This window comes from Mus pahari, chromosome 11 (assembly GCF_900095145.1).
Source record: "Mus pahari chromosome 11, PAHARI_EIJ_v1.1, whole genome shotgun sequence".
NCBI classification, from domain to species: domain Eukaryota; kingdom Metazoa; phylum Chordata; class Mammalia; order Rodentia; family Muridae; genus Mus; species Mus pahari.
This window is the reverse complement of record NC_034600.1, coordinates 38,480,291-38,500,261: the sequence shown is the minus strand read 5'-3', so window position 1 is coordinate 38,500,261 and position 19,971 is coordinate 38,480,291. Positions and strand designations below refer to the sequence as shown.

At 42.7% G+C, this 19,971-nt stretch overlaps 1 protein-coding gene across 1 annotated transcript in view; it reads left to right on the top strand.

Annotated features, from left to right (window-relative positions):
* Window positions 1-18,799, top strand: part of Ndufaf2 (NADH:ubiquinone oxidoreductase complex assembly factor 2) — a 105,925-nt gene extending 87,126 nt beyond the window's left edge. Inside the window, exon 4 of the mRNA XM_021208699.2 lies at window positions 18,477-18,799. Within this exon, the coding sequence (XP_021064358.1) occupies window positions 18,477-18,725 (249 nt within the window). The 3' untranslated portion in view covers window positions 18,726-18,799. The remainder of the gene's footprint in view (window positions 1-18,476) is intronic.
* Window positions 18,800-19,971: the final 1,172 nt, after the last annotated feature.

Below are 19,971 nucleotides of genomic sequence, written 5' to 3'. Positions count from 1 at the left end.
GTGAGAGTGTCCAGACTGCACCTGTGTGAGAGTGTCCAGCCTGCACCTGTGTGAGAGTGTCCAGACTGTACCTGTTTGAGAGTGTCCATCCTGCACCTGTGTGAGAGTGTCCATCCTGCACCTGTGTGAGAGTGTCCAGACTGCACCTGTGTGAGAGTGTCAGGACTGCACCTGTGTGAGAGTGTCCAGCCTGCACCTGTGTGAGTGTGTCCGGACTGCACCTGTGTGAGAGTGTCCAGACTGCACCTGTGTGAGAGTGTCCATCCTGCACCTGTGTGAGGGTGTTTAGCCTTCACCTGTGTGAGGTGTTGGGACTTCACCTGTGTGAGGGTGTTTAGCCTTCACCTGTGTGAGGTGTTGGGACTGCACCTGTCCGAGGTGTGGGAGGTCAGAAGACAAGATTTACCAGTCAAGTGTCTCCTACCACTGTGAACTCCAGGGATTGAACTTAGGTCATCAGGCTTTCAGATGAGCAAAAAGAATGCAGAACTCCCTCTGCTAAGAAGATGTCATTAGTTAGGCTATTTTAGACAAACACTAATAAGTGTTTTTGTTTTTATGATGAATTGCCATGTAATTTGGTGAGAGCTGATAATGCAATTAGTCTGATTTTGTGGGGGGAGACAATGACTGAAGCCATGTGCTTATCAGTCCTCTTACTCCCTCTTGTCTGCAGAGCCATCTTGCTGACCCTTGCTTATCTTTTGGAAAGTTCTACATTTATGAATAGTGCTATACAGTATCTTTAAATGTTTACATTGTAGAAATTAATACAAATTTTTCTGGTTTTGTCTCCCCATTTGTGTAGCCTGAGAGCTGCCTGTTTTCTACTTGTGATGTTCAGATTGATTTAAAGTATTTGAATTTTGAAAATGCAATATAATTGAACTTTAAAAATAGAGCTACCTTTTTTAGAGTTCTTGATAATTTTAATTTCAGCTCCCAATAACAGATGTCCCTTGTAACTTGCTTGTGTACTCTTTTATTCTGGCCCATCGCTCAGACAGCATGGCGTGTCTATGAGTAAGAACGTGGCAGGTGAAAGAGTTAGCATACTACTAACCTTTGATCAGTAGGGGCTGGAGCTAAGGGACTAATGTTCCCCTTTCTGTCCCCTGGGTTAGTAGTTCAAGTTCATTCAGGCAACTGGTGCACATTCGCCTTGCCTCCTCAGAAGGCCAACCCCCAGCGCGGGGACCAGTAACAGCGCATGCTGATCGGGGCTTTCCTTTCTCCCACTTTAACTCTGCTATGTTGGATTCCTTTTCACTGGGGTCCTTTATTCAGCATCAGCTGGATCAAAACCAAAATTGTCTTTAGCAGACATGAGCTCAAACCAGCAATGGTCAATACCAGGTCATTAAATTCAACAGGTCTGCTCATCTTGTAATCTGGCTGCACTTGGGTTATGCTGACACAAAACAATATGTTGATTGAGAACAGCACCTGCCGAAACTGTGTACCAGAGTGCTTGAAAACTTGGTGACCAAGACCAGCTCAAGGGGCTGAACTCCTGGAGAGCTGCTGAGGACTGGCCCAGGCCATTCAGAAACCCTGAGATGAACTTTCACTAACAAGCTTGGTGTAGCCTACAGCTGTTGGCCGCATGCAGTTGAGTGGTTTTCTTCCCTGGGTTGTAGCTATACCAGTTGGGCCTGGGCTCCACAAGCTGCCATTCTGATTGCTTCTGACTCTCCATAATGGTCTCCTTCCATTGCAAAAGGGAGTTTCTTTGATGAGGGGTGAGGAGTGCTTTTATTTGCATAAATACAAATGTTAAGAATATATTCAGAGGTCGGGCTGGCTTAATAGGCTGGCAGTTGTAGGTTGTACTCCATGACTTCACTAGCCTTGGGTTGTTGGCTAGGTTTCTAGTAGCAGGCATGGCTTTCCTCTTGTTGAATGGGACCTAAGTTCAATTAGAGAGCTGTAGGCACATCAAGGTATGTGAGCCACTACTGCGTGCTTGTCATGCCATGAAAGCTAGTTGTTTGGGAGAAGGCTTACGTTACAGGTCAGATCCAGCTTAGGGGTCAGCTCGAGGTTGACTTTAATTTTTAAAGTGTGTGGGGGTGTCATTTCTAATGGAAAAATGAAAATAGTGCTTTTTGTTTAAAACAAATGCCATCATTTAGTTTGCTCAGCTTATCTCTTTATTAAGATATTTTTACTTCACTTGTACTCAGAGAATAAAAATACATTTAGGTTTTAAATTTTGCTTTTCATCTTTAATGTATAAAGTTCTTCTTGACATGTACCAATAAAAATGCAGTGTTTTCTGAATTGCACAATTGAATATAGGGTGAAATGTTCAGAAGAGAAATGAAGTTTCTATGACAGGCCCTGTCTTCTCCCCGTCTATTTCTAGCTTTTCTATAATGGTGTATTTTGACAGTCTTTCTTTTTCAGACGGGAAGAAGGTATGTTTTTCTCCAGGACTGATAAGCACAAGGTTTCAGTAATTGTCTCCCCCCACAAAATCAGACTAATTGCATTATCAGCTCTCACCAAATTACATGGCAATTCATCATAAAAACAAAAACACTTATTAGTGTTTGTCTAAAATAGCCTCACTAATGACATCTTCTTAGCAGAGGGAGTTCTGCATTTTCATTGCTAGTTGGATGGTTTTGCCACATTCATACTGTAAAGTCATTTATAGTCATTTGAATTCTATAGGTTTTTTTTTCAATGCTGTGACATTATCACATTAGTGCAATACTTGTTAAAAATTCATTTGTGTATTGGCAAAATATTTACAGGTAATAAGTTCAGTGATATATTCACTGGGTAGTAACATGGATTTTCCTAAGGAAACATTATTATTGCCTCTTAACAAGAGAGCCAGGAGTCTAAGGCCAGTCTTTCCATAGCAAGATCTGAGAGAGAGACAGACAGAGAGAGCTTGAACATAAAATGTAAATGCTATTAGGCTGCACTCAACCTAGGCTACACTCAACCTAGGCTACACTCAACCTAGGCTGCACTCAACCTAGGCTGCACTCAACCTAGGCTGCACTCAACCCAGTTTTGTTCAACCTAAGAGCTTTGCTAATTCCTGCCCCATTTATAAGATACCTAGAATAAAAGAAAAGGAATGAGTTAGGCTCTCTCTCTCTCTCTCTCTCTCTCTCTCTCTCTCTCTCTCCCCAATCCCCATTGGGTAGGGCACGGTCAGGCTTAGCAGCAAGCAGGCCACACAGCCATGTCGTAAGGAATGCTCTGAAAAGTCTCACAAAGCCTGATATTTAAAGCCTTTTGCTCCCAGCGTGAAAATAACGAAGTTACCTATGAAATGAACTTCTACCTAACAAGTGGCAAAGCGTGTAGTCTGTTCTGGTGTCATCGTGCCCTAATTACCTTTCTAATGGTCAGGAGCCAATCATCACTGTTGTGAAGTTTATACTTAAGCACATGAAGGAAATGTCACTTTACTTTAAATAAGGGGATGATTGTCACCGCAGAGTAGTTGGCAGTAGAAATTCAGTCACAACTAACAGTTCCTAACTTTTTGAGTGTTCTGACATTTCATTCCTCCCTTTACTCCAAAGTCATTGGGTGGTATATATTCTTTTACAAAGGTAAATTAATATTAGATCTTGCAGCCATCGCGTTTTTGAGGTACTAGAAACTCTTAGATATCATAAAAACTGCATTATAGTTCTTGAAGCAGACCGTGCACAGCCTGTGTGGCCCAGTTGCTTTACAGTCGTCCTCCGCGGATAGTCCCGGCCAGCAGGGCCTGAGCTTACTTGTTTTGGAGGAAGACTGAGAATCCCATCCTCCTCCTGAGCACCTTTTCAAGAAAAGCATTACTCCAGCTGCCTTTGGGAATGTTGGTGAAGAGACAGCTAACAGTGAGTCCCCCAGGAAGGAAGCTAAAATGTGCTCCCTGAATACCTATGAGGCCTGTTCTGTGGCAGAGGTTGGCAGTCAGGATGGATGCTCATGGACCCTGATGGCATCAGGATCACCTCAGAGCTTGTACTTAGGAAAGTCACTTTGAACGTGTGCCCAAAGTGGATCATTACAAATGTGAAAAGGACTTGGGAAAAGCAGAAGCTCAACAAAAATAACAGACATAGCCTACTTTATGTGGGACAAAGTCCAGGAAAGCTACTCTGGAAAGGTGAGAATGAGGCTGAGAGCTGAAGCGTGCCCAGCTGCCTCACACCAAAACCACACACCATAGGTGAGAGCAGATTGACAGCCCAAGGCATCGAGGTTTTCTGGGGTTAACATTGAAATCCTGAATACAGAAAACAAGTAAACCAGACACAGGGAGGACAAGGAACACTTTGTTTGTGTGTTTTTAATTTGACAAAGCTATGGGGAAAGTGTGCTCTCATTCATACATAAAGATATAAATTAGTGCTAGATACAAGTTTCCAAATTCCAAAAAAAACCTTTCTGATCTAGAATTTCTGGTCCTGAGAAGGTATGCCAAGAAGTGAATGGCAAATAAGCTAAAATTTACATGGAGATGTAGTATTTATAAAATATGAATTATTCTAAACATGTATCCACAAAGGTTTGGGTGAATCTGTCACATTCTTCTACACAATGGTTTGTTAGCTCCTAAGTAACCAGTGAAAAGAGTAATATGCCTGTCTGTGGACACACACACATATCTGAAGAACATTAACTGAAAAGTTATGAGCCAGTATGCGCTGGGTTTGTTTTATTTATATTGACAAGTGTGTTTGTAAATGAGACATGTTGTATTCATTTTGCAATATATAAGCCAATGAAGGGAAAGGGCATAGTCATAGACTCCGGGCTTTTTAGCAGTGCAAATAAAAGTCTAAGAGGTTTATGGTTGCTACTTCATGAATTTCTGTTTGTTTAGATTCCTTTATTTGTTTTAGAAGTATTTTGTAGAGAAAAGCAGTTTTCCTTGCGAGAAAGGATAGCAAAAGGGACATTCTGCAGAGTTCTAAGTTTCCAGTTGCTAGGTAGCAAAAGGGCAGACTGGCTGATTAAATCAGCGCATAGCAACTGCAGTCACCTGCTCACCTTCAGTCCCTAGCTGTGGTTTGTCTCTTCCTATTAGAGTCTAAGTCTCAAGAACAGGTTCTGTGGTCTGGAGCTGCTGCATCTGTAGAACAGTCCCTGGCTCAGAGTGCTGAAGGACTTATCTCCTGGTGAGTTCCTCATTTGCGTTTGATTTTTTCTCTTCTGCTCTTACTTTTGGGGTGTGTGTGTGTGTGTGTGTGTGTGTGTGTGTGTGTGTGTGTGTGTGTGTGTTATTGCTGCTGTTGTTAAAGGATAGAGGCACATGTTGACGTAACATGAATGTGGAGGGCAGAGGACAGTTTTGTGGGATCACTTCTCTTTGTACCTTTACGTAGGTTCCAGGGATAAAAGCTTGGATCACCAGGCTTGTGTGACGAGAGTCTTACCACTGAGCCACTTCCCCAGGTCCCCAGCAACTGTTTGGAGTCCCTCCCACATCTCCCGTGAGAATTCTCACCTGACTTTGTTGTTTCATCTTCTAGTCCCATCAATGGGGCATCAGGGACATCATCCCTGAGCCTCTTTTAGTCCTGGCACCAATCCTAAAAGAAGCTCTCAACTCCACTGATACCCATTTGAGCTTGCACTCGGTTGCCTGACCTTCAGAGGCCACTGTATCCTAATTAATGTGTGGGCTCCTTCACATCCTCCTAGGAGAAGAGCTGTCACTGTGGTTCCTTGTACCCTTCCTTCATCCCTCCCACGGTACCATTTCAGTCCATTTCATCAGATGCTGCCCTTCAGAGATTTCCACTTCCCTCGCAGCACAGTTGCTTCGGGGAGCTCCAACTGCCTGGCTGCCAGCGCCAGTCACCTTGCCCAAGGCAGGTGCCACAGCTAAACTTTGTCATGTTTGCCTCTCTGACAGCTCTGCTTCTGGGTAATCACAGGTCACCGTCCCTGACCCCTGCCACTGTTTTCCCCTTACCTAGTAGTTTATCTTCTTATTCCTTTCTTCTCCAGTCCTATACTAGGAAGGGAGATGGACGCTTTGTCTATTTTAGAAGGTGTATGGGTAAGGGGAGTTGTCCTGATTTCCATGTTAAATGCCTGAGTCGTTTACCCACCTGCTTTTCTGAACCACCTCTGCCTCTTTGGGAAACATCAGTAGGTTTTCTGAGCTGTCGGTACCTCTTGTCCTGTTCACGTTGGTCTCGGGCACTGTGGGTTGACATCGTGACCTGTCACCCTTGCGTATTATTGCAGATGTGCCGCTCTGGACAGATGACTTGGTGTGCACTAGGCAGGAAATAGAGCCATATGATTACTTCTCTCTCTTGGGGGTAAAAAGCTTTGGGGTCTAAAAAGTTGGCTGATTATTAAAGTTTCTTTCTTTAACCTAACTTAGGAACTCTGTATTTGAGTAGTGATATATTCAAAGCCGAATGCTTAATGATTGACAAGTGAGGATACACAAAGATACATTTTTCCCAATTTCGAAAGCATCATCTTTGCCACATTTATTTTTAAAAACTAATATAAATTCCTAAGAGTATAAATATTCTTTTTCAGTTTTCAAGAATGTATGGTATTTTTTGTCACTATGAAGAAAAGACCTGTAAAATTATTTAGAACCATAACTTATTAATGATGAAATACAATTTATTCTTAATTGTTAGGTGTTTAAATTTAGCTTTGCATGTGTGATACGGTGCAGTATGTAGAGGAGCCAAGTTTATTCATTCAGCAAGTGAGTGCTGATTGCACCTTATATGCTAGCCCCTGTTCTAGGCACTGTGTCTGAGGGACAAAGGGGGACTGAGCCAAAAAGAACTGACAAGAACTCATTGCCTATGGCAACCAAGCTGCATATGTGTTTGCCTTCTGCCTTGGCAGCCCAACATCTAGAAATCTACTCAATTATCAGACAAAGGCAACGGTATGGCCACACAAGGGAGTTCCCAGAGACTAAAAAGAGACGACAGAAGCATAGCAATATGGACTTAGTGCCATGACAGAGTTTCAAACAAGTAGATTAACAAGAAATTGATCGTATATGAATGGGAATGGTAGCTGAAGGACGGCCAGATAGGTAATTTGCCTGTTTTATGAAAAAAGCAGAAAGTATATAGAAAAATCTGTTTTGTTTTGCTTTTGTTTGTTTGTTTGGCTTGGTTTGGTTTTTAAATAAAAGATTAGCCATGGAGGGAGAAACCAGTATGGCAGAGCAAGGGTAGGGCGTGAATTTTGGTGACTGTGCTGTTTTGCTTCATTTTACTGTGCAACAATCACTACATAGCTTGACAAGGGGAGCTCTCTGTAGGTTGTGGTCTTCTCTTTACCATGAGGCTTAGGTAGCCATAGGAATAGCTGGAAGAAAAGCCTCACAGGCAGAAAAGGGGCCCAGTGACAACAGGGAAAATGTCTGAGGAACACAGAAGCAGCCAGTGGGGCTGCAGCATAGCAGAGAGGGCCATGATTGGAGGCAGAGAGCAGTCAGATCCCCTGACCCTCGTAGGCTGCAGGCCTGAGTTGAAGTTGCAGTAGAATGTGTCTAGTAGATCCTTGTGGTAGAAAGAGGTCAAAGGACAAAAATGATGAAGTCAAACAGTGACAGAGGCCCAGCAAAGCTCTGGCAAGCTCTTGGGGGTCCTTAGCGCGTTTGTACTGCCCGTCTGGTTGGTGTGGCCTGGCTTTATGTCCTTGCCTGTCTATTTCACTGGATAGGCTGCCCTTAAAGCATTAGCAAGGCAGCCCTCTGCTACTGCTCCACTCGACAGCATTGTGGACAGATGTGAGCTGTCTTGTCACAGCTTCCCCTGCAGCTGGGAAAGATCTGGAATCTCCTACATGCAAATCTGACGTAACTTCTAATCAACCCATGAAAGGTTTGTTAGAGAGAACTGGCATGAAAAGTCACCCTCTGTTGGCCAGGAGGCCCAAGGAGGCATGTTAGGAAGTGCAAGATAGGTATCGACAAATGCAGAGCTCAAGGTGCAGTGGGAAGAGCTGGTAAGATTTAGTGCTGCGTAGGTAGAGGAGGGAAGGGGACGCAGGAGCAGCTCTAAACATTGCACAGTGAAGCCCCTCCTCCTCTAACTTTTCCTACCAACCCCCTCCTGCCTCCACCTCCTCATCAGATCCGCCCACTAGTATGCATTTTATTGTGACAAAGCCTACTCCGAGCGTGATCAGTAACTTTCAGGGCTGTCTGTGCACATTGTCGGCTGTGGCCTTGGAGCTGGCCTGTAGTTTAGCAGATGAGGATGGGGAAGAGATGCCAGTGAAACATGACAGAACTGCCAGGGGTCCAGGGAGAACAGGTAGACACGACTGCATTGGCCCCAACTCTATGAGAGCCTTGGGAGTGGCTTGTGACATGTACCCGGTAGCATGAGGTGGAAGCAGGTTTCTACTTAAAGTACAGGCTAGTCATGTGACCTTGTGGCCTGTGGACAGTTTGAATGAAATTGTCAAGTCTAATCTTAGAACTTTGGATCCTAGGAATCTGTCAGGGCTAAAAGTATAAATTTGAGATTGCTCAGCATTATGGAGATAGTGTTTAAACTTGCAGCATGAAAAACAGTTATCCCTGAAGAGAGCATAGAAACAAAGGGGCCTATGCCTGAGGCCTCAAACACTTGAGGCCAAACTGTTTGTACGGTTGGCCACAGAGGAGCTGAGAGTCTGGTAAGAACCTGAATGTTTTACAGACATCTCATTTGGTATATGTAATATGTAACACACATGTGCACATGCACGTTCCATGTACACACATACCTCTTTTTCTCAGTTTTTAATCTCACCTTGGCCTCAGCCTCCCCTCCCGAGTGCCAAGGACTGGCATGGCCTTTTGTCTTTGCAGCCGTAGCTTCGAAATCGCTCTCTAAAAAGGTGAGTGGGTCTGCTTGCCCCCTCCCGTGCTTCCCACCCAAGAACACATACACAGATGCTTCTCGGCCTCACTACCACTGTGGCTTTCTGGCCTGATGACTTTTTTCTAACATTTCTGTAGAAACACCTATTTCATCTCACTATTCTCGTATGCCCACCCCTCCCCCTCGCCACTCAGTCCAGTGTACACAGTTGCCATAGTCATTTTACTTTAAAAAATGAAGTGAACGTGGAAATCCTGTGTTTATGTCTGCAGATTAAGCAAATAGAAATATAGTGTAGTCCATTAAACATTAATTTTAAATAAACAACTGATTTTTAAGTGTAAGTAGGTCCCATGCAGTATATAGGTCATAAATACTAAGTTATTGTTTGTGTATCTGAAATTCAAATTCACCTTTAAAAAATTTGTATTCTTCCTCTGGAATCCTGTTCTTGCTTCAAAGTCTTCAGAATAAAACCTTAAAGTCCTGAGAGTGTATTGCAAGAAATAGCATGTTCTGAGTGTCGTGTTCTCTGACTCCACTTCGAGCATCATGAATGCCCAACACTGCTTTCCTCCTCAGCCCTGTGAGCATGCGCACACCTCTCCCACAGCATTCAGCTCCTCTTGGTTCTCTAATTAATTTCTGCAAAGTGGTTAACACTCAAATATTATCTTCTCCAAAAAAAAAAAAAATCATTTCTAACCCTAGTTCCCTCAGTGAGACTAATATTCAGGAGATGGTCTTTTCTTCTGCATTTCCAAATATCCTTACACTTGAATGTATTTTTCCTTGTCTTTCTCACTAAGATTGTTACTTCTTGAAGCACTGGGTAAATATTGTATCCTTTAACTCCGTTCTGTGCACATGGTTCACATGAATGAACCAAAGAATAATTGAATGGGACAGTAGGATCCCTAGGCCTTAGCCACGTGATGGCCGAGCAGAACTTCTGGTTCTTGACACCCACCCGTACCTAGGTCAGAGTCACTACAGGGAGCACCATGACTTACTCTGCCCTGCACACCAAGGACAGCTATGAGAACATAACCTTGATGTGAGGATGCCTGGACTTCATTGACAGAGTGCATAGAAGAAGAGAGAGTGCATGGGTCAGAGCCTCTAGCATCATAGTCTGCATTGTCCCTGCATCAAGTCCTAAGTCCGGTGTGTGACCACAGCCTTTTTGTTTCTCTGGGACAGCCTTCGTCTATGTGGCTTCTCTAACTCCTCGCATCGCTTGCCCAACTCATCTTCATCTCTCAACACAGAAGAGAACCCTTTCCCCCTCCAGCAGCTGGCAGACAAGTCAGTAAACGTTAGCAGCCACTCACTGTGGCTCCTTCTCTTTTCTTCCTGGCTTTTGCTTCTCTGCCATGTCACTGCCTTTCTCGGAAGAAAGCCATGGACTCCCAACATTGTCTTTTCTTTCAGGGATTTCAGGGATTTTAATCTTCCCCCCCCCCCGCTCCCCTCCCACTTTCACGTAAGAGAGCAACGTTTTCTTTGTCTCCTACCAGAGTAGTTCAATTAAATAAGACTAAAGCTAAGTAACTTTAATTATTTTCTATTAGTGTTTAACTGCTAAGTTTTTCTATTAAATAATGGTGTCTTTATGCTCGAGGTTTTTGTTTTTTTTCTTTTAATGTATACATGGGGAAGTTCATTTCTTTTATTAAAGGAAATACCAACACAAACTATTAATGATTGGAGCTCTGTGATTAGTTCATTTTAGTGACATTTCAAGATTTAATTATTAATCTGGCTCAAGTTCAAAGACAGAAAACTCAGTGCCAGAAATTCCTAACCAGCAAAGAATATAAACAAACCTTACAATTGTCCCCCCAAATAACAAGAACCAGTGAGATTAACTTCTTGTAATTAGAGACGTTTTGGGGGGAAAATGCAAAAGGGGGAGTTCAAGAAAGCGTGTCAAAACAACAAAACTCGGTGTGTATTTTCATTGCTGTAATTGATCAGGGGATGTTTGCAGTGGATTTGAAAGTGCATAAATTAACTGTGACATTGATTTGGCAGAGGCACAAAAGTGATTGGCACGAACACAGAGTGGAGCAGCATGTGCTGGAGCCTAAGTCCCTGCTGCTCTTCTGTTCCAATAGATGCCTTTGCAGCCCCGTGCTAGCATTCTAACCTGAGTGCTAGAGCTCATTTATCCTTGTGTGGGTCAGCCTGGCATCACTGGTTAATATTTCAGCACTTTCCTTGGGTATGTCTGAAAACAGAATACTTTTGGGGGACCTATGTACCTCCCCCTTTTCTAGACTGAAAAGGGGGTGATCTAATAACTCACTGTTTCATCCCAACAGTTCACCTTGTAGAACAAGGAAGGTCACTTAAACAACCAAGGGGCATTTTCAAGGTCACACTTCAACACAGCGTTTGTGACGATTGAATTTTTCTCTGCATGTTACAAATTGATGTCAAAAAGAATTTCCAGGAGGTGGGATATAGTACAGTGGTAGTGGGAGAGGCCAAGTTCAATCCCAACCTCCACACACACCCCCAATGTGCATATTCAGCTTACAAAGTTCCCACTGTAGAAATGTTGAGGTATGGATCTCTGTGGTATATTAATAATGTAATGTGCTCCCATCTCTGTGACTATCTGTAATATGGCATTCACAAACATACTTCTGGCTAAATTTCGCTTTTAATCTGTTGATTAAATCCTTTTGTATTTGTAATTTTTTATTTAACTCAAATACACTCATACTAAAATGTTTAATATGATTTTAAATTAAATATTATTCTTTTGCAAGTATAGTTTAACTTATAAAACAAAACTAGTAGAACTAGTAAAATTAAGTTTATTCTCTCTATGCCATATGGCTGATAAGAGATTAAAATGTACATAAATTTTAGAGAGTATATGTAGCATTTTAGAATTATGTCTTTATGTGAGACCAAAATTTTCCTTACATTTTTATTTTACATGTTCTCCTATATATAGTGTCAATAACTATATTATATATATATATATATATATATATATATATATATATATAGTAATTTTAAGTAGTAACATTTTATAAATTCCCATTCTTGCTTTCTATATGTAGTATAATTTGAGCTTCAAAAAATTCAACAACAAAAACAATTTTCTTCCTATAGAAAAATGTAAGAATGGTATGTGCCTGAATCTGACTGACTCCTAAGGCTTACTTGTTTATATATAAGAAACTTTCTAATAATGAACTGCTGTTAAACTTATTTAAACTGCAGCATGTTTTTTTTTTTTTTTGAACCTACATTTGGACATACTTACGTATAATATACTTAGAAGTTTCAAGTACTGGTAGCTACATATACCTCAGGAACCGGAACTTAAACTTAAAAATCAGGCTCTGGCATGACATGTACAAGAGTTGTTAACCTGTATCAGGTTTTTGTTTGTTTGTTTGTTTGTTTCCTGATTAGATTTCTAGCAGTTTCAAAGCAAACTTGACAACAACCTAATCTACAACGACCTAGTCTGTCCTCCCACATGTTTGCCCATGGGAAAAAGGACATGACTGAGGGTATGACCCAGTGGCAGAGGGTATGCTAAGCATGTACAAGGCCCTGGTCAGTCCCAAGATCCCCCGCTCAAAATTATAGCAATCATTTTGAAGGCTGTTATCGTGGAACCTTTTAAATTTCACAAGAGTGTCATATCGTCAGCATCCTACATGCATATACATAAACGCATTACAAGAAAACTCCTTGATACACTAAGTCTCAGTTGCTTGGTTTAAATATTTTAAAAATAACAACTGGGTTGGGGTGGGATCTTGAATAACATAATGGAGACAACTGTCTATTCTCGTTATGCATGTATCACATACACAAAATGTAAAACGTCTAGCAACATACATTGTTGCAACGTATGCACTATTGTAAGGTATACTGCCAACAGTGCTCCTGAATGTTAAGTACGTAGACCTGCTCCTAAGTACTCCTCTACCCTGACTAGCAGACTCAGAATTGTTCGTTTGCACACTTAATTCTAGTGGTGGCCTCAGAGTCAGAAGAACTTGAGGTGGAAGACTCTGGATAATCTTTAGGACTTGCTCAGATATTTCTTGGCCTGTCCTTGTCCCCAGAACCCAGCAGTCATCGAAGCTTTGGTCCACCCATGGCAGCCTGGTCAGGGAGGGTGTGCCAGTTCCCCCCCACACACACCTTCTCTCAGATTTTACAGTTCTGCCCAAGGCTCAGCTGTACACTGCCTGGGTTTCCTTCTCTCTCAGGACACATTATTGTGGGGACCTTTTCTCTACTCGGCCGTTTGCTTTACCTTCTCTTATCATCTACATTTCTATTTCTTTTCCTTAAGATTTCCTACAGCCATAACTGTATGATAGAGCTGATTCCTCACCATTGTAGAAAATGCCTCTGTTAGAATCTCACATAAAAGACTGATAAAGATAACTCTCCTGATGATATCACGCCTAATGTCTGTGACTGCGCTATATGTCAGCATATTAGTAGAGTGCATATTTAAGCCTTAAAAAAAAAAAAAACTTTAAAAGCTTTTTGGCATCCTGATTCATGTATCAATTTGCACTGTTGAGCACAGCTACCCAGAGGACTCTTAGCAAGTAATGGCGTTACAGAGGACTTGGCCACCTTTGGGGAGCTTGAGTTCACATTAATGAATGAGACCAGAAAAATAGCCACCGTCTCTGTCTTCTGTAGTGAGCATTTTGAAGGCATCCAGCTCTTCCCTTTTGCTGCTTTTCCCATCCTCCACAATGACGTTTAAGGTCACATTTCTGACATATAAAATAACCTATAAATTCAAACAATAGGTAACATTGACAGGTCTGTCAACTGTCACCAAAACAAGGCTCCATAAACAAACCTAAGTGTATTGGCTACACGGAAATAAGTTCTGCTGCCTGTTTTAAGAAGAGTTATCCCAGACACTGGTCATTCATACCGCACCTACGGAACAACTTAGCATGCAGATTTTGGCTGAGTGCAGTCTGTCTCCACTGTCAGTATGGTTTCTTCTTTGAGCTTGGTAGGGAATAATATTCTTCAGCTGTTCACTCCATGGGACTCTTGTGTCACTCTCCCAGAATGGGGTTGACTTTACTACCCGTGATTCCGTGATTGTTAATTCCATGACTTGGCTTCAGACTGAATCAAAAGACCACTGTTGATATGCTGCTCAAAAACCCCATGTCAAGGGACACAGAAACTGGTGTGGCACATGGAAGGCATGCTAAACAGGTGCTTGTCCTTAGTGGAAGTAGGGAAGGCTAAAGGTGGTGATTGAGAATGTGAAATGTCCCCATAGACTTGTGTGCCTGAACACTAGGTCCCTAGCTGCTAATGCTGTTTGAAGAACAGGTGTGTGGGTGGGAGGAAGAGGGGGACAGAGGTGGAGATGAGTTGCTAGGAATGTGCTTAATAATGAAGCCCAGCTTCCTGACTGCTCTCTACTTCCTGTTCTGCTGAGATGTGAGAAGCTTGAGCCTTCCCAGCTGTGCACCCTCACATCCATGACCCTGCAGCCAGGCTTCTCTACCTTGACAGTTCCCCCCTCCTTCTGTGAGCTGAAACAGCCTTCCTCCCCTAAAGTTGCTTGCTTCTTGCTGCCTATTGAGACACGTGCTGAGACACAAAAGTAATGGTAGTCTGAGGGCTACATATGGGATTAGCAGTCCTCCCCTCCCGGCTGCACTGTCCTGAACTTGATCTGCAAAGCTTGAGGAGTTGAGGTAGCAACACAGTCACTGGACAGGGTTCTGATGGTCTTCATATTTTCCAAGAACTTGAAAGGAATGGACAGAGTTCCAGAATACCAACACCTAACAAAGTGTGCAGAAACCCTGAGTTTCTGGGCAGTGAAGTCCTTCGCTGATGTTTCCCTGTGGGGCTCATCCTATTGTGTGGGGCCAGACTTCTCTACGTAGGACTTTACGTTAGCCCAAGTATTTCCTCTAATGTTTCTCATCTTCAGATTTGCTTGTGATCAGTTCAGCTGATGGTTGTTTCCTGAGAACAGTTTCACAGGATAGGGAATTCTATGTCTGGTCTTCTATGTCGAGCACTTCAAAGCTGTTCTCTCTTCTTAGTACACCCACTATTTCTGAGAGAACTCAGTGATTTCTGTCTCTCACATCTGAGTGCCCTTTCCTCTAAAGATTCCCCTTTCTCATCAGTTTTTAGCAGTTTGATTTTGGTGTCTGGTCATCCCACTTGGGGTCTGTTGAGCTTCTGATATGTAGTTTGTATTTGTATCCCCTTTGGGTATTTTTGATAATTATTTCCCTTGTGTGTGTACATGGTGAACAACTTGTTACATCCCCACCTCGCTGAGGCTTTATTTTGTAAGCTTTTCCAATCCCTCATTTCAGTTCATAGCTTTTTAACGCTTTTCTTATACTGTGTCTGATTGGCTACTAACAGCACTCAAGGTTTCCTGGCATGTACATTTCCCCTCTAGTTTTCTCTTGGTTCTCTTTGTCCCCTGTCTTTCCTCCTGCTGTTATAGCTGAACATTTTTATGTTATAGCTGTAATGACATCCTTATTTGTTGGTTCAGTCATTTCAAGGTCTATAACTGTGGGCACATTTAAAGCACACTTTCTCTTCTTGCTTGCATGGTGACCACTAAGGTATCCCTTTGTTTAATGTGTGGGTTTTGTTATCTTTCCTTTTACTGAGGTTTGTACGGAAGGACCATTAATTGGCATGTGAATCATCTCCAAGTCCTGAAGGATTATTTCTGAGTTACATTAGATAAACTCTAGAGTAGTGTACTCCAATAAGAAATTCTGTAATGATGGAGATTTTTGTGTGTCTTTTCCAGTGCAGTAGCCACTGTATACATTTGGCTGTTAAATACTTTGATTTCTAAATCTTATTTATTCTAAATAAGTTAAAGTCAAATAACATCTGGCTACTGCATTCAGTAGCACAGTTCTAAAGCCAAGCCTGCTCTTATGCCACTTGCTTCTAATCCAAGCAGTTGTGCTCCTGGGGTCTTCACTGTTTGCCCAGGAGCTTCTGCGGTTCCTTGGGCTGGTAGAGCTTGAATGTCTCCTAATCCAGGGCTAGCTCCAGCAGTGGTCCATCTTACTGCTCTGCTCTAAGGCTTGGCCAGAAGTCCCCCTGGCTGGCTTGGTGAAGGTTTGCATTACACAAACTCAGCAGGTATCCTTCTGAACACTCAGGTGGGTCCTGTGCAGAGTCTAGAACATGATAATCTGCCCAGTGTACTCCATCTTCCTTAGTCTTCATAGGCAACTAGCATTATGGCTTGAGCTTAGTGAGATGCCAAGTTCTCTTGGGCCCTAGCCCGTGTGACAGTCATAATGTATATCTAGACAGAAATGCAGGGTAACAGGCATTACCTCATTTTATCCCTTACCTTTCAGAAGTCACAGCTGGGCTCTGAGCACTGTGTTTTGTACATTTCTCTACTTTTTTTTCTCTTTTTTTTTTTCCTTTTTTTTTTTAAATATTTATTTATTCATTCATTCATTCATTCATTCGTACACTGTAGCTGTCTTCAGACACTCCAGAAGAGGGCAGCAGATTTCATGACAGATGGTTGTGAGCCGCCATGTGGTTGCTGAGATTTGAACTCAGGACCTTTGGAAGAGCAGTCAGCGCTCTTAACCACTGAGCCATCTCAGCAGCCTCCTTTTTTCCCTTTTTTTTAACAGGCTAGTATGGTAGCAGTTGTGTACCATCTTGGTGGGAAATTTGAAGATGACATTGTATCACCTCCTTTCCCTGTTTCAAAAGGAAGAGGGTAGAGATACAGCCCTGCTGTAGAGCACTTGCCAGGCTTGCATGCACCCTAAGCTTAAGTCCCTACCAGCACAGGAGCTGAAAAGGAGGATGGCTGGAAGTTGGGTGCGTATTTCTTAGCACAGTGGAATAAACAGTCACTCTTTAAATCAGCATGAACCTTCGTTGTCAGACTGTTACCTACCGCACAACGGCCATTTTCCTTAGGCTTGCTCTATTTCAGAACCTCTACTGATGATTTACTGAGTCATATCCTGTGTTGTCTCTGTTAGCACCAGGATACTGCAAGCCCCGCCTAGCCATGTGACCCTTGACCTATGTTGCCAGGACAACCTTCTATCCCACAATCCACTTGGCTCAGTTCCCGCCCTCACTGGTGTGACATCATTTTCTGTATAAGAGAGGAAGCCAACCCCTCCTCTCTCTCTCTGCTCTTCTCTACCCTTCTACCCGCTTTGCTGCTCCCCAACTCCCGCATAATAAACCTCTCCCACGTGGAACACCTTGGCCTGGTCTGCTGCTTGGTTTATCTGCCCAAAATATAAAAGTCTCCTTTGCTCATTAACCTCTCTCGTTTACCCTCTTTGAATTTACTCATCCTTTTAGCAACAACTGTCTGAACTCTTTGTGCAGTATTTCATCTACTTCTGTATCTTTGAATGCAGTTTTGTATTTTTAAGAGATGGGGGTTCACTTAGCTGCTCAGGCACTGGCTAGGACTAGCAAGGACCTTGAACTCTGAATTCTCCTGCTTCCACCTCAAGGAAAGTGAACTTACAGGCCTGTGTACCACCACTGGGTTCATGTGGGTGGTTGTGTGACGATGTCTTACTACCGCACTGTGTGATGGATTTCTTTTTGAGCTAGTTTGCTGCACAGGAGGGGGTCACTTTCAAACTAACTCCCTGTGCTGGATTTAAAGTTTGTAAGAATCATGAGTTTCCCTGGCCTTTTGGTATTGGGGTGGGGGTGGGGGACTGTTTACACTCTCCCAGTTAACTTCACACTTCTTCCTCCAGGGAGCCAATCTTGAAACATGGGTGCTTTGTGCCTTTCTGGTTCGGTGCCCTCTAGCTTTCTCTGCTTGTCTTTCTTGATCCTTGGAGCTTGTCCACTATTTCCTTATACTCTAGTCTCATTATCATGTGAAGGATACTCCTATCCTGCCGTCTCACCCTGCAACCTGAAAGGATTTCATTGCCTTTTCCGAAAGGTCTATGTAAAGATGCTCCTGTGACAGCCTTGTACTCAATGTAAGGCAATAATAAAAGATTCACTGTAATTTTAGTATAGATCCCAGATAGAGCCAAGCTGCAACTTCCTGCCAATTGGCTGCTTTGACGAAACACTTCCAGTAGCGTAGCTCAAGTCTAGGACCTGCTGAACTCTCTGCTCTGTTCTCCACTTGACCACTCCAGAGAAAAAGAAGTAGATGGAGCTTAGATCCAGCAATACAGAAGGTGAATTAGCATTCAGGTGAATCCCACTGACACGGGGTGGCAGGTATGAGTGCATTCTGGGATACTCCAGCGCATCTTGCTCTGCAGTAGAAAAGCAGTCGTGCATGCTTCACTTGGAGGCAGAAAGCAGTTGTGAAACCTGAAAACTAGAGCAGTGCAGATTCTTAGGTAACATTTGTCTCACTTTTTAAGTAGTAAATATTTTTCTGTGTTGTCTCAGCCTTTCTCTTGTAACATAAAATAAGGAATATTTCAGAATGATATGTAATTAAAAGTCTTTCCAGCCTTACCCTATTCATTAGCTACACATGTAATGCAGTATCTCTTAATATCTTGATTGACTTTATTTCCATAAATCTTTGAATGATTTAAACTAAAAATTTAATCGTTTCCCAATTATGTCTATGTGCAGGAAATACTAAAGAATGAAAAATACAGAGAAGAAATTAAAATAAAAAGCCAAGATTTTTATGAAAAAGATAAACTCGGTAAAGAAGCCAGTGAAGAACTCTTGCCTTCACCTACTGCAACTCAAGTTAAAGGGCATGCCTCTGCTCCGTATTTTGGAAAGGAAGAGCCCTCAGTGGCTCCCACCAGCACTGGCAAAACTTTTCAGCCAGGATCCTGGATGCCAGAAGACGGCAAAAGACAAAGTCAATGAATGCACTGTCCTAAAGTTATAGCATTTGTAAGGATATGGCTATTTTAACAATAAAAAGTTACAAGTTGATCCCTTTGTATTTCCTGACTATAAACTGTGTTCCACAAAACTTATTTATTATGTATAACATGATATTGTAAGCATAGAAGCCTAACTGTACATAGGTTTGAATCCTACACTTGATCCTTTCCCTCCTTGATTACCATGCAGGCAAGTGCCATGCCACTTTAAATACCCAGTACATGCAATGTCCCCAGGCTCAGGCAGGAACCAGCACTGATAAAGGAAGGACAACAGTGGGCTTTCACAGCTGCTAAAAAGGGAGGGCGAAGGGAATTCTTATTTCAATAAGAGAAGTTGGGACAGAACATATGATCCAAAGAAAATGTAAGTAGTGAATAGTAGGTCTGCTGTCAGGTGACGCCAAACGTCACGTGAATCTCCTACAGAATGAACAAGGTACAATTCTAGCCTGATTGTCATGTGCCGTGGGCCTTGTTTTAGAAATAGGGTCTCACTGTGCACACCACACTGGCCTCAACTCCAGGGATCCACCTGCCTCTGCTGGCATGCCAGACTTTATTTGCTGTTCCACTTTTTAAAAGCCACCTAGCCACTCACAGCCAAACAGTGGCTGGAACTTGGGGACCCTTTATGGAAAAATAGGAGGAAAGATTGTGGGGTGTGAAAGGGACAGGAAGACCAACAGAGTCAACTGACCTGGACCCTTGGGGCTTCAGTCTGAACCACCAACCAAAGATCATACACAGGCTGGATCTAGGCCTCCTGCCCATCTGTAGCAGATGTACACCTTGGTCTTCAGGTGGGTCCTGAACAACTGGAACAGGGGCTATCCCAAAAGCTGTTAACTGTATGTGGGAAATGGTCTTCTAGCTGAGCTGCCTTGTCTTGTTTCAATGAGGAAGGAAGCACCTAGCCTCATAGAGACTTGAAGTGCCAGGGTGGGGGGATACCCATGGGGGTCCACACCTGCTTGGAGGAGGGGAGGTGAGATGGAGGATTAAGGGAAGGGGGTGACCGAGAGGGGTGCAGTGAGTGGGGTGTAAAGTGAATAAGAAAAGTTACATTTTTTTTTTTTTTTTTTTTTTTTTTTAAATTTTTTTTTTTTTTTTTTTTTTTTTTTTTTTTTTTTTTTTTTTTATTATTTTCTTTATTTACATTTCAAATGCTATCCCGAAAGTTTCCCATACCCCTCCCCCCACCTCTGTCCCCCTACCCACCCACT